This window comes from Trachurus japonicus, chromosome 15 (assembly GCF_045865225.1).
Source record: "Trachurus japonicus isolate A0001 chromosome 15, Traja_1.0".
Classification (NCBI taxonomy): Eukaryota; Metazoa; Chordata; class Actinopteri; order Carangiformes; family Carangidae; genus Trachurus; species Trachurus japonicus.
The window spans coordinates 16,389,125-16,406,642 of record NC_140921.1 but is presented as its reverse complement, the minus strand read 5'-3'; the positions used below and the strand labels follow the sequence as shown (position 1 = coordinate 16,406,642).

The 17,518-nt window shown below is 43.1% G+C and overlaps 2 protein-coding genes across 3 annotated transcripts; both read right to left on the bottom strand.

Moving 5' to 3' along the window:
- Positions 1-1,012: 1,012 nt before the first annotated feature.
- On the bottom strand, positions 1,013-6,491 carry wnt8b (wingless-type MMTV integration site family, member 8b). The gene is made up of 6 exons (XM_085799968.1): positions 6,113-6,491; positions 5,436-5,469; positions 4,454-4,592; positions 3,842-3,967; positions 3,605-3,747; positions 1,013-2,419 (listed from the first exon to the last, which is right to left on the bottom strand). Exons 1-6 carry the CDS (start codon positions 6,181-6,183, stop codon positions 1,850-1,852), a joined length of 1,083 nt encoding a protein of 360 aa, XP_085656094.1. The 5' UTR covers positions 6,184-6,491; the 3' UTR covers positions 1,013-1,849.
- A 2,619-nt stretch (positions 6,492-9,110) lies between these two features.
- Positions 9,111-16,767, bottom strand: scdb (stearoyl-CoA desaturase b). 2 transcript variants are annotated; one of them, XM_085799967.1, is made up of 7 exons: positions 16,637-16,767; positions 16,061-16,129; positions 14,864-15,122; positions 13,884-14,014; positions 13,354-13,559; positions 12,025-12,257; positions 9,111-10,615 (listed from the first exon to the last, which is right to left on the bottom strand). In XM_085799967.1, exons 3-7 carry the CDS (start codon positions 15,099-15,101, stop codon positions 10,416-10,418), a joined length of 1,008 nt encoding a protein of 335 aa, XP_085656093.1. In that variant the 5' UTR covers positions 15,102-15,122; positions 16,061-16,129; positions 16,637-16,767; the 3' UTR covers positions 9,111-10,415. The 2 variants fall into 2 exon arrangements, with proteins under 2 accessions (XP_085656093.1, XP_085656092.1); XM_085799966.1 differs by lacking the exon at positions 16,061-16,129.
- Positions 16,768-17,518: the final 751 nt, after the last annotated feature.

Below are 17,518 nucleotides of genomic sequence, written 5' to 3'. Positions count from 1 at the left end.
ACTGCAGAACTTCCACAGAGCCGCAGGGCAAAAGTTTGGTATGCCGGTTCTTTTGTTGGGGAGAGGGTTTTGCTGCATGCCAGGCAGAGCAATCCAGCCGGCCCACAGGGGTCATCAGAGGAGGGAGGAGTTTTGATTATGATCATTATTTGGTAAATAAGATGTCAACAAGGTGTTTCCTTGACACTTTATTGAGTAAAAGGAGGAAGGTGCAGAAATGAACGCCCCCTTCTCAATAGGTCCTCTAATCTTCTCTTTCATGTCCCATCTCCTCTGAAGGGTTTCGGCTTCAGCTGCCATGTGCTAGTCTGCCTGGGCCTGGCACTTCTTACTTGCAGGTGGGGTGAGTATCCTGGCAAGCATGTGTTTATAAAACCCACTTGTTTGGGCACAATACTTGAACTAACTTCTTTTGAGCGAACAGTGTGAATCTGTGCAAAGCCTTTTCCCAAAGTCCTTTAGAAGGCGACAGCCCATTGAGAGTAGAGAAGAAGGGATTACCTTCCTCGACAGTGGTGCATTTCCGAGAGAGCTGATTAGCTCTGCATTCATTGTTAAATCGAGCAAAGGAAGGCCCTAGAGGAGTGAAAGGATCCAAATAGGTGGGCCCAGAAATAAAACAGCCGCAGGAAGCCCTGCACAGGCAACCCAAAGTTTTCCCAACATTTCTTTTCCCCACTCCTAAGGAGGTGCGGCGTGAAAAAGGAGATTAGCATACAAAATTAGAGGCGGGATGATTTTTAAGGGCAACTTGCCTCATGCCCTCCACCCCCACGGACCTACTCTGTCTGGACAAAGTTAATTAAACCAGTATTAAACAGTAAAGAAACTTCCAAGCGCTTGGGAGTTAGGGGGCTCTTTGAGGATTACCATGATGAGGGAGAGAACGGGAGGTATTTGTTGAGGCGAAATTGAGAAAGGCGCGATGGAAGGAAGAGTACGCTGGAAAGTTTTCTTATTCTTGATGCTTTGGCACGGAGTATCCTAACCCCCATGTGAACAATGAGGGGTGTAAGGTTGTGTTTACTGCAGGCCATTAGGTATTACTGTCACAAAGAGTATGTTAAAGAAGGATGAGCACTCTCTTCAGGCTGTGTGATATATAGGATTGAAGGATTTATTATTCTTTCATTACATTTTAATAGAAAACAAACCACAAAGGCGACTAACAATGAAGCAAAACTAGGAAATGCTGTGCAATAAATTAACAATGTACAGTACAAAGTGCTTAATTTTATATACAATTAAATACATAAAGAGGGCAGCAAAGGCCAGGGGGAGCCAGATACCAGATAACAGGAGAGCAAACCTTGCCTGAAAATGCAAAAATGTTTCCAAATGAATTCAAAGTTTGGCAGTGACACTTGAAATATACAAAGATTTGACAGTCATGGAGATACATGGAAATACAGACTATACTGACAGGGTCTTAAAACCCCAATTATGGCATTGTTCAAAAGCCAAATCCTCCGTAATTTGAAAAGTAATTACTGTTTAATTGTTCCCCAAGTTTTTTTTGTGTGAGTGTAAAAAAAATAAATAAATCACGTTATGGAAGAATTTTGTAGTCAAAGAAATGATCTTCAAATGTCTGGTGACTTTTCAAAATGCTGTAAAAAAAAAAGTATAAAAATATATCTTAAATACATTTATACCAAAGGTACCCTTCTCATCTTCTCTATCATGTGGCTTTGTGCACATCCCACTGTCTTTAACTTTTAACACAAAACTTAAAATGAAAGTCATCTGAAGTAACTACAATGTGTCCAAAACACGCTATCTGAACATGCACAGTCTGGGCGTTGACGGGAGCTGCAGTGGTGCAGCAGGCGAGAGGCGATGGAGACGCTCAGTGCTTCTTCCTCAGTCTGAGGTTCTTCCTGCGGCTGCCGGCGCTCTCGTTCCTTCCCCTCTGGCCTCCTCTCTTCACGCAGAAGTACTTGGTCACTGTCTTTCGGCACTGCTCACACTTCACGGCGCAGCACCAGTGGAATTTACAGTTACAGCTCGACACCATCTCGGCTTTGCGCTCCTCCACGGCCAGCCCGCACTCTCCGCACAGCCTCTTGCAGCTCCGCTTCTCCCATTTGCTCAGGTTCTTGCCCTTCTTGAGGCACTCGCGGCCCTCGGTGCCAGGCAAGCCCAGGGTGCCGTTTTCCAGGCAGTAATCGGGGGAGTCTTCCAGGTGGACCAGCTCCTTGCGAGAGATGGAGCTGAAGGTCTCGGCGATGGCCCCGCGGCTGGCCGCACTGTTCCCCGCTCCTCGGAGGAGATCCACTTTCAAAGCCCTGTGGTACTTCTCCTTCAAGTAGTTCCCCACTTCCCTGAACTCTGGCAGCTGCAGCCAGCAGGTCTGAGTGGTGCAGCTTCCTGAGACGCCGTGGCACTTACACGTCTTCTGCATGGTCCCCTTCACAGCCTGGAGAGGTAAAAAGAGAGGATTCACTTAACTTCACAACAACATTAAAGAATATTATGTTTTGCTCCAAGTTCCATAGACGAACAAAGGGACGGAAGTTATGAATATACAAAGATACATATGTCTATAAATGAGCATAAGAGTGCATGTGCGTCTGTGTAAAAGACGGGATGTCCATTGTCTTCTGACTGATGTGTTGTCAAATTAACCGATTGTATTCTCAACGTTTTCCAAAAGGGATGAATATGGTGAAAGGACGAAGTGATAGCTTCAAGGTCCATTGCTGAGTTTCTTTGTCGCCCCCAGTGTTTCCTGACTTTACCCGACACAAAACAGCTGTCGGTTGAAAAGGAGCGTTTTCCTTTCGTGAGGAGGGGATGAACTCTGAGGCTGAATCAAAGTTTCACATCGAGTCCTATTGTCCCCCCAGAAGAAATAGGAGTATTTATTTAGCATGTTCATTATCAACATGTTTTCTAGTGTGAGAAGACCCAATGGAGAGTCCCATTGAGTGGGTAGAAATGAAAAAGGAGTTTTTCTCTCTTTCTGTCCCCATTTTTTTCTGTTACAATGATGCTCCAGGTGCCATGGGGATCCTAGGACCCAACAGGGGGGAGCAAAGGCACCGTAAACAAAGAGCACTTCAGCTGCACGCCTGTGGTCCCCTCAGACTCCCTCGGGGCCAAACAAAGACCAACATAAATGTGGGATCCTTATTGCAAGAATAAAACTAAACACTTATTTTAAAAAGCAGTATAATGCAGAATGCTGTGCTATGTCTGGCTCCCCAGGATCTCTAATTAAGCTTGCACCAGTGATCCTGAGATTCTTGAGTTGAGGTATTGTCATTAGGGGCATTCAGCACTGGTAAATAGGCCCTTCTGGTACACCGAACACACTGTTATTATTGGGGACGAGTGGCACCTCACTTATAGCAAAGTGAAAGGGATGCTTGGGTGGCACACTCAGTGTAATTCTGAGCAGGAAAAAATTATTCAAAAGGTGCTTTACACTGTGCAATCAGTTGGAGGGCCGGGAGAGATTCCCAAAATTTCAACCAAACGCCACCCAGTATCAAAACTCCATGGTTCAATACAAGGCATTAACATGTCATAATTGCCCAACAAAGGGGCTTATCTCTCACTGCCAAGTTGACAGAGCGAATTACGAGCACCTATACTGTACCTTTCGTCCGGCCTCGTTATTATGGAGATTCATGGCTGCTCGTGCATCCTGCCCGGTCTCCAAGGCATCGACAAACTGTTTGGAGATGGCCTCTCCAAAGCCGACATTGTCACTGCAGCCGCCCCAGAGCCAACCGTGACCCCCTGGGTGAAAGTCAAAGGGAGAAGAGATGATAGGTGTTATTTCACTGCTACTTCAAAAGTACACTTTATATACAGATCTCTGCACATCTCATACCTCGTTGTCCGTTCCTGCTGTCATCACAGCCGCAGTTATCAAAGTCTCCGAGACTGCAGTTCCTGGTTAAAGTGTACATGACTCCAGCGGAACTGATGGCGTGGACGAACGCTGTCTCCCGATTTGCTGTCAAAGGAGAGACATATTAACTAAAATTTTAGACAGAATACTGCAGATCTCCTCCTCTCATGAAGTTTGGTTAGCAACACTGATCAGCTGGTAAAACCAAACTTCTGCAAAGGCATCTACACATTTTAATCCTTGTTTTGTGAATCTCAGTCTATTTTTTCATTAGCTGCAAATAGAGGCAGTGATTTGGGGGGATGTTGTGAAATGGATTAGTGTGTTTGCTTTGCCTCTAGCAACCAAGGCCACTGTAACTATCCCAGAGGGTGACGAATGTTTTAACTAAAGTAAACATCTCCATTTCACAAAGGAAAGGAAAGCTCCGCCATCCCCCCAGAGAGATATCACAGACTGTGAAACAAACAGAAGTGCACGGTTACAAAACACTTTTCGAAACACGTTTGGAAATCAAGCAGCGACTGCAGACTGCAGTTTCCAGTGTTAAAGCTGATGGTCTCTGGGGGGGGTATTGGAGTCTGGACTCACCGCTGCGCAGGCTGCTGTGTGTGGACAGCTGCAGAGCTCTCTCGGGGCAGTTCCAGCGGTCCCATGCAAACTGGTATTTGCACTCCTCTATGCCACTCTGAGCTCCTGCTGCCACGCTGCTGGAGTAGATCAGGTACGCCTGCAGCAGCACCAGAGACAGGGCAAAATTCAAACTCAAAGGTCCATCACGCTATAAGAAGATGAGATGGTTCTGAAACATCTGGCATCATCATTTTATACCCAAATAAACCCAGCTAAGGAAATGAGAGTTAGCAGGTTTACCTGCTCAGACCTGACTCTGGGGGCCAGAAAATCAAAACTGTTGATTTATTTTACTTGTTTTATCATTATATCCTTGACCAAGACAAAAAGATCACACTGAAATGTTCAAAGTGGATAAAATATATGAACAAGTCTGTCAGTGTTTTAGAGATTGGGGTGAAACTAATTATCAGTGTCGTGAACTGATTCAAAACGTGCTCTAACGCCGTTATGCTTTTTCAAAGTGGAGTGAATGCAATGAATCGCAGAGCTCCGTCCTTGGCTTTCACCCACTGCTCTGCTGCTTGTTCAGACTGTGTGAACAATAATATAACTAATATGTCTCAAGTGGTCTTTGGGGAGATGGAGTACCACCTCTTTCACAGGGGTCTCGCTCACTAATGATGACCACCCACTACAGCAATGCCTGCCCTCTCCTCTTAACACATTCAAGTCGCAGATACACAGAGCCTCTGAATAAGGTCAAGTGTACGGAGGGGGAAAGAAAATCACAAAGGGCCAAGAATATCACTGATATATCATTAGTGCCATTGTTGCATACAACAGGTACCAGAGCTTGGCCATACACTTGAGTTAACATGTCACAAGGACTGAGCAGGCCTGCAGCGAAGAAAAAAAAAACACAGAGAAAGCATGTTTTCTCTGCCGGGCTCTTTTGGGAAAAGGACGGGGAGACAAGATCAAAAGAAAGTTGGCTTACCTTGGGTCCAGTCATCAAGAAATTATTCACTGACCTGGAAAAGGAGACAGCTTATTCACTCAGGGAAGCTCAGTGTCCTCCACAAATTCCTCTGCTAATATCTCTCATTAGTGCACTTTGTAACATGTTGTACCATGACACCAGTGGACATCCCAACCTTAGTGAACAAAACTGCTGAATTTGTTTAAAAAAAAAAAAAGGTTCTAGAAATGTAAAAGCTGAAGTCCACTGTGGACAATTGAATTAATTGTTGTTATTAACTCTTTATAAATGAGAACTCTGGGTTGACAGGTTGTGAATAATGTAGTTGTAACGCAATCACAAATGTTTGTAGTCCGTTTAGAAATGCTTGTTTTCTAATAACTTCCCAACACTGCTGCTTTAAATGTTAATTAGTTCGTAATAAATTGTTTTAAGGCATCCAGCCTTAAAACAGGTTAGTAATAAATTAATTTTGGTCTAAATTGTCTGCACCTATTTTCTAGAAATAACAACTTCTAACCAAGGTTTTACCAACCTGGCAACCCAAACATTGTTCTTACTAATGGCTACGAGTGATCTGATAAACATTTGTAAGTTAGTTAGAGATTTTTTAGGCTGTCTTGGTAAGTGGTCTAATTGATGAAACAATCCAACTGCAATTTTTAAAGAAGGTTTTTAGAATAAAAGAAACTTACCAACAGCAGCAGGACCTCATGTGAGCCAGGAGAATGAAAATGTAGTAGAAAACCTCCAAATGCATGAACATCCTGACAGGTGAGGAGGGGATGACGGTAACTGTGAGCCCGTCCAAAGCCTGCAGACACTCTGGAGATGGAGAGGAAACTGAGCTAGCAGAGCATCAAACTTCACCAGGGGCTTCCAGGATTCAAGGAGGGGGCTCTGAAATGGAGCTGCTCTCGTCCCAACAAGAGATTATCTGCTTAATTAAAGATTTTCCCCCTTCTTACTCTCTTGGCCAATCAGGAGTATTGCACCAAGGAGAGACTGAAATGATCAAAAGGGCACCCTGGGCCTTCAGGGCCGGGCAACGGTAGGTTCCCTGCCTCCATTCAAGAGCAGAGGAAGATCTGTTTAATCCTATAGGGAAAGTGTAACACTGATCCCTTGAATATCTGGTCAGAGAGGGGGAAAAGTTTATTTAAGATATCGTGCAGATGATTGTCGAGGATTACTAGAGGATCGTCATCTAGTTTGATTGAACTACGACGAAAAATTAGGCCCTTACTGTTTGTTGTCGAGAGTAGGAAGTAATTCACGGTTTTAAAGTGTGATTGAATCAGTGTTTATCATCTTGAAACACAGGGACTGCCACTCACTCAGACGTTAGACGACCAGGCTATAGGCTAATAAACTCCAGAGTTACATATGAGTATTTCATTACAAATGGGGTCAAACTGCATTTCCAAAAAAGCGATTTAAACAGCGCCAATTTAAGAGCAACGTATTTGCTCAAATGAATCAAGTGCGCACGGATACGCGACCGTTTCTCACCAATATCTTTAGGTATCGTCACTGCACAGATACTGGGTAGTGATGTTTTGGTTATTTCATCACATTTGCAAGTAAGAAAATGACACAGAGGTAATTTTCAAAGGTCTTTGACGCACCACATCCCAAGTCAATGAGCTGTCCTAAAGTCAGCTGCAGGATCTGATTCATTTGTGGATTTTACTTGTGATTTATCAAAATGTTCGATTTTCTCATTTTCCTGCAACATTTTATTTATCCAAAATTGACCCTAAAATGACTTTAATTTGCTTTAATTTGCACGTGAGGAATTAAAATCCCCTGTCAAGGAAATAAAAGGTGGATTGGCCCTGTAGCTATTGCTCAGATGACATTTGCATCACTAATCCAGACGGTCCCTACCTAACGCTGGATGAAGGGTTATTCCCCAAGTAACCCCGTCTGACCCGTAGGTCCCTTTCCTTTGGCACTGGCAGCCCTTTAGCAATCTTCTTGTGTGCAAATTAGGATTAGAGAAAAAAGTGATTTGGAGAAAGAAGATGGGGGAGGAGGAGGAGAGAAGGAGGGTGGCTTTCTGAGGGATGTTTTTGGATTAAGATTTAAAGAGGAATGACAAGTATAAGATAAAGACAAAACCTGATCCATTCTGTTGTTAGATCTTTATTTAATACCGGACATCCCTGACAAGAAGGGCTTTGTGTAATGATACAAATCTGGACAAAGTGTGGTGTGTATGTAAGAAATAAAATGAAAAATATTTAGGCTACACTAGTATTAAATAATTTCAGTGTCATATGTTATGATCAACTGCCCAGCAGCAGCAGCAGCAGCAGATGCATCAATACAATCTAAGTTAACAAGCCCTTGTTGCACAACTTTGCAAGAGCCAGAGCTAAAACTGTGTGAGTGAGCACAGTCAAGTGTCTGAGCTGGACCCGGCAGCGTGACCACACTGAGGTGTTACATGCGTGAAGAGGATGGCCTGACAGTCAGCAGCCAATAGACAGAGGGCTGATGTCACTGTCGGGGGCCACAGAGATCAGCACTGGTGGGACCACTTACAGTACATTTGGACCGGGACTCAGACTGGTGGCTGCTCTCTGCTCTGTAGCAGTCTGCACAGGTTTTCTGCCAAAAAGCACCAACTGCAACAAACAGAACAAACATTTACCACTTTCACACAGAACAAAAGGGCAATGCACTGTGTTAACTGGCTGTTGTTTGTTGGTTAGTTTGCCATCAAGTGTTTCTCCAGCAGAGGGAGCCAGTGCACATAGTTGGCATAAGGGTTCAAAGATGTATTGATAGCAAATACTAAAGTCTCTTTATAGGAGATTATCTGTCATTCTCGCCCGCCTCCGAAAATATCAGGCTCGGACTGTGGGAGGGGGCAGAAGTCTGCAGACCGAGGACCAGTGTGACCACCCTGCTGCTCCCATCAGGACATACAAATACAACCACTCTGATAACAAGATGATTCAAGATCCTGTTTCAAGATTTCAGTCTGCAGAAGTGGACACTTGAAGCTGCAAGCCTTCTAGTGTATTCGAAGATATTTCAAATATGTACAGTGGTGTCACAAGTACAGCCATTCTACGGCATTGTTTGATGGGCAGGTGAGACAAGTAAGCAAAGCATGAAGGGCAGAGGCAGATCACAATCAGGATAGGCATGTAGACAAGGAGGCTGTCAATTAACAAGTACAAGATGTCCGAAAAGGAATGAGAGATGCTGGGGTGGCTATGGCTCCTTGACGTCAAAGGGAAGATGAAGATAATAACCCCCAGATTCTTAACCCCCGTTGCACCAGCTCATCAGGCCTCAATACACAATGCATGTTGTAGAAAATGTAGCCCTAATATGTAGCAAATATAGTAAATATCTAAATGATATCTGAGTCTGCAGCACTATTGGAACATGTATAAAATAATACACAATGGAAACAGCTCAGATGTTGTCATATAATTTCTGAATATACTGTACATCGCAATGTATTTTTGTCAACACAGGTTTCTTTACAGCATAGTTTATATGAAATAATAATAATATTTATTATTATCATCATCATCAGTAGTGGTTTTTATTGTAGGATCTTAAAAGCCACCGATGAAGAACATAACAGTTTGTATGATCATACTTTTTTTTTTTTATTCAGCATACGAATAAGGAGTATTACAGAATTCCAACAAAAACAGCAAAACATACTTTGTCACAAGTAGAAAATTTGGTTTATTTACGGTACATACTGTGGGCAAAAACATTCTTTGAAAAAATGTGCCATTTTTTAAGGCAATATTCAAGAAGTTAACACTGTAAAAAATTGTTGCTCTGTAAAAGAGAAAGTGAGACATATTACAACAGCATCATTAATGGTATTATTACAAGTCTAGATCTTGTTTCAGAGCAAAGTATTTGTTTGGTTACACAAAGTTAAATTTTTTAAATCATAGATTTTTTCAGAATTTGTTGAATGGTCCCTCTTTGTCATTATAAATAAAGGATTACAGTTTTTCATGTTTTCCCCAAAAACAGACACCAAACAACCATGATTAGACAGAAAATTTAAGCCCTAATTTATTTCCATGACTTGCACTTTTATTTATTTATTTTTTTTAAACAGGTGTGCAATCCCCATAAGGCATTTGGGCAAGAGTCCTGGCGTATGTTTCAATAATATCACACAGCACAAAAAGGTAACTGCACCTTCTACACATGCCTCGTTGGCCTTATCTGAGGGAGAGGGAGAGTTCATTTCAAATGAATACAAAATAAATGCAAATATTTCTCTTTTCATATTAAGAGTGAGACATCTGATTCTGTGTTTCAGTCCGGAGGCTTTTAACATGGGCCTTGAACACAGCAGCATCTGGTTTAGTAAGACTACGAGCTTACCAAAAATAGAGAAAAACCTTAGCATAGAACAGACAAACAAAGATCAAGATTAAACTCCACTCCCTGTGGAATGAAACAAAGCACTACTGACAGAAGTTAGAGCGGAAGGCCCTCAGTCTTGCTTGTAGAAAAACCTCATTGTTAAGGGTTTCAATAAAGCTTTTCAAAGTGCCAAAGACTATTAATAAATAGCACATTAATAAATAAGAGATACAGTAAAGTATTCTGTAATTACTGCTTTTACGCACCACTCACGCAGACCTTGTTTGGCTGTCCTACTGCTGCCAAAAAGAGACTTAAATCCCAATTTGCCTTTGTCATTGTCTTTGTGCCTGTTTGGTATTATGGTGAAAAAAAGCTGTGCTTGCACATGTAGCCAAGTGGCTGGCTGTGGCTAATAGTCAGTGAGGACACTTCAAAACTTATAAGAGACCCACACGATTTATGGAAAGGTCTATAACTCTTTAAAGCCAGTATTAATCTCAGGAAGAGGTTTAACTTATAATCAGAAGCATGGTAATCACCACCCCACCACTGAAATGCTGCTATACCTGTTGCTACGTTCGGTCTTGGTTCGACACATCGGTTTTCACGTGCAGAGTTTGTAGCTAGTGTGACTCAGCCACTTTTGAAGCTGCTGTCCCCTGTTCGCTGGATGCGGGCCACTATCATCTCCTTCGACACCTTCTTGCAGTCCTTGGCCAAACCCAGGGAGCACATGAGGTCTATAAAGGCAGTGGTGAGATTGAACCTCCAGCCAAACTCACTGGTAGCGTAGTCGAAGGGGAATGTGTGATGGTAGTTGTGGAAACCTTCCCCTGAAAGCAGAAAATACAACTTGAGTGTTTTGCAGAATGTTAAAAAGTTTGACTTGAGTGTGCAGTAGATATGTATGTACAACACGATGACAGACATGATAAGATCGACAACAATCATATGGTGAATTTACAGTGACTTGAAGACAGGAGAGAGGGCTGTGGTGGAGCAACAAACCAGCCACTGCCAGCATGTGACAGATGTTAACTGGAGACTTATTTCTGGCTCTGAAAATCTTAAAAAGCTGACTGTCGCATGATGTAATTTACAAGCTACCAAAATCAGATTTGGCAAATTAGCTCATATAATTATTACGGTGTCCTACAGTTGTCATGGTAATAAACAGTCCTCTTTTTTTAACCCAAAGTTCAATAAACAGCACAAACCATGAGAATATACGGTGTAAAAAAGGAAATTGAGGGTCATGAAAAGACATTAACAACTTCCGGAGATATGACAAACCTTGAATCCCACAAAGAACTGCAGCCAGCAACCAACAATCCAATCAACAAGTTCCTACTTCTGCAGCACACACAGCTAATGCTGATGATAGAGCTTGCTGGATACATTTTTGAGGGCATTTATTGATTTATTATTAATTGACAGGGACAATGCACAGCTCATTAAGTGCACCAGAGTTAGCTAGAATGTAATTTTCATCCCTAGTTCATCTGCCCAATTCTGAGACTCTGGTGCAGCGTTTATGAATGTAGCAATGTACTGTAACTTCTTGGCTCTGATTTATGACTCATCAGAAACGTATCTGTATAAATTCAAGTGGAAAATGCTTCCAAAACAAGCAGCTACAGTTTTTACTTAGACCATTTTACGAACTGTTTGTACGCTACAGATGCTCTGAGTGATGACACAATGGATGAGAATTTAAAAGGTGAAACAGACTCAGGAACATAATTGTTTCCAGTAGTTGCCCCTCCCCCTCCCCCCAGTTGATTCTTATGCAATCTTTAGTCAAGCTTGTGAATTTCACACTGTTTTGCAGCCAACAATGCTCAGTACTATTTGCTGCATCACACCCCCATGGTGTCAGCCACTACAAATAAAGTCTTGACTCATCAGAAACAAATCCACTTACCAAAATAACATCAACATCCAACTTGAACAAAAAATGGCTCAATGCACAGCTTGAGCACTGACCACAGCTAAAACTGTCACAGCCAGGACAAAACAAACATCAGGATTAGCACACAGTCCCACCACTGGTGCCAGGATACATCAGCTTTGAGAGAGCCCCCACCGTGGTTGACTTGACAAGACAAGCCTTCAACAAGTGATGAAAAGATAAATGAAACATCCCTCAGGCGCACAAAGATACTGAATTACACAAAAATGCTTATGTAGTCAGAATATAACGGGACATGAATAGCGAGTAATCATCATGCTGTGTCCTTACCTATGGCACTGAAAGCAACCATTGGGTTTTCCCTGGGGTTGATGGTCTTGTCATAAGGCCTGGTGCCCCATATATGTGCGGCGCTGTTGACCAGCCAGGTGGCGTTGAGCACCACGGCGTATCTCAGGAGCCCAGGGACGAAGTATCCTACAGCCAAGGACTCGCCCCAGAAGTACCAGGGCACCAAGGTGGGCACGAGGAAGCAAAGGATCAGCACAGAGAGCTTGTAGTGCCTGAAATGAAAGAACATCCATTCATACTTTATTCAATCTCAGCCTCAAACCAGATTTCCTGCCTCATGGTTGTTATTCTTTTAACAACCACTCATGTTGCAGGAAATATGGTCAAAATCTCTCCTTGTGATTCTAAGTTACAAAAGCTAAATAATGACCTGTTTTTGACGTAACATAACTATGTCATAGTGAAGTTGACCTTTTGGATACAAAATGTCATCACTATCATTTTGTCCGATTGGATTTTTTTTGTGAGGTCACACTGACCTTTGACCAAGAAACTTAGTTAAACTCAGTACTCAGTTCATCTTTGCGTCAAAGTGAACACTGCGTGACGTTTAAAGCAGTTTCCTCCAGGTCCGCCTGAGATATTATGTTCACAAGAGTCAGGTGAACTGAGAGTGGTTGTCATCTGACAATTCGAACATGAGTTCACGGTATACAATTGACGGGGCCTTCTGATTGGCTCGCTCTGTGCCAGTGATAAGCCCCCTCGCGTGAGAGCACAAATGAAAATCTGGGACTGTTTCCAGAAGGGTAGAAATGTTGACAAATGACCAGTTGGTGAATACTGCATGGATACGCTGTGACTCAGTCCCTGAGTGAAAACATGCCTTATCAGTAGATTTGTCACCGAGTGTTGTCATGGTCACCGTGACCCAGACTACCACATCCTGTGGTACAGTGTGCCAGTCAGGAAGTGGTTTTTAATGTTGAGACAGAGCGCCACTCACAAACCCTGTCAACAGGTTTACATGTATGCAGTCTGCATTAACAGTGGCAGCACTCAGCGCTGATGGAGGAGATACTGTGACAATTATAAACATGCTTTGGGTAGCAAAGATGTGTATTTTGAAGAAATGGATGGATGGATGCTAGCATTGTGTACTAGTTTTAACATTAAAATGTGTATCCACACAAAAAATAAAAAATTCTGGCAGATATTTGTAACAGATATATCTACCACTGTGAAACAATAATGTAGTACCAGCCAGGCGCTGTGAATCCAGTACACCTCAGCAATTACATCAGCTGATGACATGTGGACTCTGGTGGTTTCTGTTTTGTGCACATCTCTGGTTGATATTTTTCTCACCGTCTTTGAAACATAACAACTTCATCCGCCTTCAGGTCCGTCAGCTCCAGCTTCCGTCCCTTCTCGATGACGTCTGGGTGTTTGCGAACAAGCAGCCAACCGATGTGGGCGAAGAAGAAGCCCCGCGTAGCGTTGTGGGGGTCTGCGTCTGTCTCTGAGTACTTGTGGTGGACGCGGTGGTCCCTCGCCCACTCGTATATGTCATTCTGCACGCACGGGGGACAGGCAGAGAAGGAGAGGATTACCCATATGGGTGAAAGTTTGAGATCATCAGATTAAGGTCAGCCATCATGTGGCAACAAAACAATAGATGCACATCACACAGATTACACAATTTTACTGAAATCATACACTTGTTTGATGGCAAATGTAATGAGTATTAAACATTAAAACAGCTTCCTGCCATGTTTGTGAGTTGTAAAACTGTAGGTTTTTCTTGTCTAATGAATGTAAAAAATAGCAAAAGATCTACACATATATCAATCTGCAAGGCAAAGCATATGGAATATTAATTTTTTTTTCTGTATTACCTGAAAGGCCATTGAGTTGGCGAGAGCGAGGAAGACTTTCAGGGGAAAAGAAGCCTTATAGGATCTGTGGCTCCATAATCTGTGTGCACCAGCAGTCACACCGAGGGCACTGATGAGGTAGCACACTGCAGCTGGAAGGAGGAGAGGTGAAGAGGACAGGTATCTTAGGGGAAACCATCACACCTACACTTAGATTAATTTTACACCCCTGAGAGCAGAGTCACTGGGACACCATGTTCTTTCCATTACACCCAGGCCTCTTTGTTCAGAGAAAAAGTCATCTATGTTGGGAGATGGGACGGTGTGGGAGCGTGCAGGTCTGCCCTCACAATTTTGTTGTTCTAAAACTGCTGAATGTGTTTCTATGTGAAGCCCAGACAAGACTACCCGGGATTTGAGAACCGGGGGCTTCGGACTGGCAAAGAGCATTCTGTTGTGGTGCCACACAGCTCACAATGGGATGTCTATGGGTACGGTGATTGTGCTTTGTCTTCCCCAGTGAAATAATATGCAGCTCAGCATTGCAAAGAGAGGGGAAAATTATGCAGTGCCAGCGTGGAAACAAAGTTGAGACTGTTTAGGAATTCGAGTCATGCCATAATAGTCTGTATCTAAATACAGATACATATAGGCCACACATTTTAATTATTCAGCAAACATTATGGCTCCTACCACTGCAAATTAAAGACTTATGATCTGGGAGAGTCCAACAAGTCCAAACAGTTCACAATCAGCTACAGGTTTGAGCTCATAAAATCTGGACTAAATAGATGTGGATACTTATACAAGCATGGATGTGTGAGAGGAAATTACAAAACCTCAGTGACTCATTCTCTATTATTCCCACTGGCAGGACCCCTCAGGCTGCACTGTACAGTAGTTAGCAACGATCACACAACATCAGCACATTCTGTTCTCCTACTGTGGCATTTGCAGAGCTGCAGAGCCCAGCCTGCCCCCAGTGTTTACCAAATACTTACTCCATGCAAGAGTTGACATCGATGCGGAGGGAATGACAATCAGTCCATAAAGCGCACCGGTATGTAGGAGGACCATAAGTATGATATTTCTCCACACCAGCGTCCTCGGCGGTTTGGGACCTTCCTTCTCCCTATAGGTGTCGTCAAAAACATCCTCCACCGTCGATGTCTCCGTCGCCTGGGCATCGCCATTCTGATGTTTGCCGGCGCAGACAGTCCTGGTTTCCGTCTCGGTCATTTTTGCTGTGAAGGGGGGTTTCTGTCAACAGCAGTGCGCAGCAGGAGGGGGAAAAAAGAGGAGAAGTTGCTCAGTTGAATGCGCACAGCGGGATGCAGAGAAAGAGAGAGGGAGAGAGAGAGAAAGAGGGAGGGAGAGAGAGAGAGAGAGGGAGAGAGAGGTACGGCGGCTGGCTGCGTACATGTAGCAGCTCGCGGTTTAACTCCACAGCTGCTGCAGCGCCGTGATGGAAATAGTGGTTAAAATAAAAAATAAAAAAACATGCCAGCGTTATTCAACTAAGGCACACCGTGCTGGCTGATAATGCCACAGGCTTATAGGCGTTTCTAAACAGCGCAAAGAAGGAGACAGACACAAAATGCCTCATTATACAAATTCTCAATGTCTTATGATCGTGACGTGCTGTTGCAGGGTGGGTCTAAAAGAGGATGTTACTTGTTTGACATCACATATCACCACCAGCGCTTGTTGTAATGGCATGATGTGCTTATTCTCAGTGGTCAAGGTGGGATTACCAACAGGGCTAAAGGGATGATTCCCAAAGCCCCCCAGACCCCCTGCGGCCCCAAATACCCCAGGTTCACTCTGTATCATGTGATCAACTGCAAATTTGCACTACTGAGGTACAACATGCGACTCGTTCTTTATTTTACATTTTACAGATTATAAAACAATGTCAACATTAACACTAATATCATAACATTTAGTTTAAAACAAGCCAATTTGGTATAAAAATATTTTATTTCTATCATACTCACAGGCAATTAATAAAATACTAAAAAATAATAGGCCCAATTGCCAATAATTCACAATATTGTTGAATTAGGACGTAAAATGTCCTCCTGATTCCTATTTACATAAAACATTATTTTTTATGATTAAATGTGTATATTGTACACATTTTTTCAATAATTTATTCTCTATTTAGTATTTGTTGATGTTAAGTTGTATTTTTGTACCTTTATCTTCTCAATTATTGTTCTTTCTCGTCCTTGGCACCAAAACGAAGTCTGAATCTGGTTGTTGTCCTAGCAACAGTCAAAAACCTGAAGTCATTGCATGAGCATCATAAAACTGTGGAAACCAGGAAACTGCTGGTCATTTTTTTTAAGGGTGGAGGAGGGGGCAAGAAAAAAAACACAGAGTTGACTGTCAGTTATCTTATGGCTTGTTAGGGAAAATAATTTAGCTGTCATGTATGCAGCAGCAGCAGGTGCCCGGCTGATTTATCGCGCCAGGGCCCAATAAACGGTTCCTCCGGCCGTGTTAGCATCCACAGGTACAACAACAGTGATGCATGTAGCATGTAGCACAGCTAGCTCCCTCACAGCAGCTGTACAGTAATACGCAGCGACGACACGATGTAAAACCGCTGTGTAGCAGAGGAGGGGCATAGTTTTCATGTACCGAGCAGCGGGGTAGTACTTTATACCCCCCATAATATAAACGACACTCGGCGTCTCTCTGTTAAAAAAAAATGTCCATTCAGTTTCTTTTGATTGAAACAGCTGCTTACAATAGTGGAGCCTACTCACCGACCGTGCGCTCTCCTGCCGCGTTTCCTTACAGAGGAAGCTACCACCGCTGCGGGGGATCCGGGTGCAGATGAAAAAAATGAAAACGAAAAGAAAAGAGCGGCAGTGCGTTGATACACGGTTGCTGGAATATCCTCTTACGGCCTCTTCGGAGGTGGTTATAAAGCAGTTTTTTTTTCCGATGGGGGGGAAGTTGATGCCACCGTCTCTGGATGTCCCATTGGCTGTTTGCTTTAACTGATGTTTAGCCTACCGCCCTCCCTCTTCTTCCCCCACCATCAGAAAGTCAGATCTTTATGCGACTCTTTAATCTGATGAAACGTTGCAGAAGGTGGCAAACACAAGAGGTCAGCTCACATGACACCGTGATGTCATGCGGCAATGGCAGACAGTCACAGCCTTGACAAAACATTTGCATATAGTGTGACTGGGCCCTTTACATTGACTCGCAGCTGTCATCTGAAAAACATAATATGTGGCTGGCTACCGTGGAGTTTTGTAATTCTGCAAGCTCCTGTTTTCACTTATTTAAAAACAAGTAAAATCGGCTGTGGTTGTGAACTGTAAACTGCCAAAATATCCCAACTGTGGTGAGATTTTCCATTAGAAGACATTAGCAGCTGCAAGAAGTGGGAGTATGTGTTACAGTTTGCAGTTATGATTTGAATTTTTTGGGGGAGTTCATCTTTGCTTTCTGCAGCACATCGTACCACAGAAATGTACGGCTGACTGATATCAACCCCGACACAGCTGTTGGCAGTTGTTGTGTGGGTAAAAAAAGTTCATTTCCCTGTTTCATTGCAGTCTGGAGGACCTTGTACATATCATCATCCCATTACTTCACTCAGGAGATAAAAGAACATTCGATCTCTGAGCGATGTC

Excerpts from the sequence above, each read along its gene's own strand:
- scdb (XM_085799967.1), bottom strand. The coding sequence starts at position 15,101 with ATGACCGAGACGGAAACCAGGACTGTCTGCGCCGGCAAACATCAGAAT. Across the intron at positions 14,015-14,863 it reads GATGTCAACTCTTGCATGGA|CTGCAGTGTGCTACCTCATC; the intron begins GTAAGTATTTGG and ends TCCTCCTTCCAG. Across the intron at positions 10,616-12,024 it reads GGTTGCTTTCAGTGCCATAG|GGGAAGGTTTCCACAACTAC; the intron begins GTAAGGACACAG and ends TTCTGCTTTCAG.
- wnt8b (XM_085799968.1), bottom strand. The coding sequence starts at position 6,183 with ATGTTCATGCATTTGGAGGTTTTCTACTACATTTTCATTCTCCTGGCT. Across the intron at positions 5,470-6,112 it reads ATGAGGTCCTGCTGCTGTTG|GTCAGTGAATAATTTCTTGA; the intron begins GTAAGTTTCTTT and ends CTCCTTTTCCAG. Across the intron at positions 2,420-3,604 it reads ATAACGAGGCCGGACGAAAG|GCTGTGAAGGGGACCATGCA; the intron begins GTACAGTATAGG and ends TTACCTCTCCAG.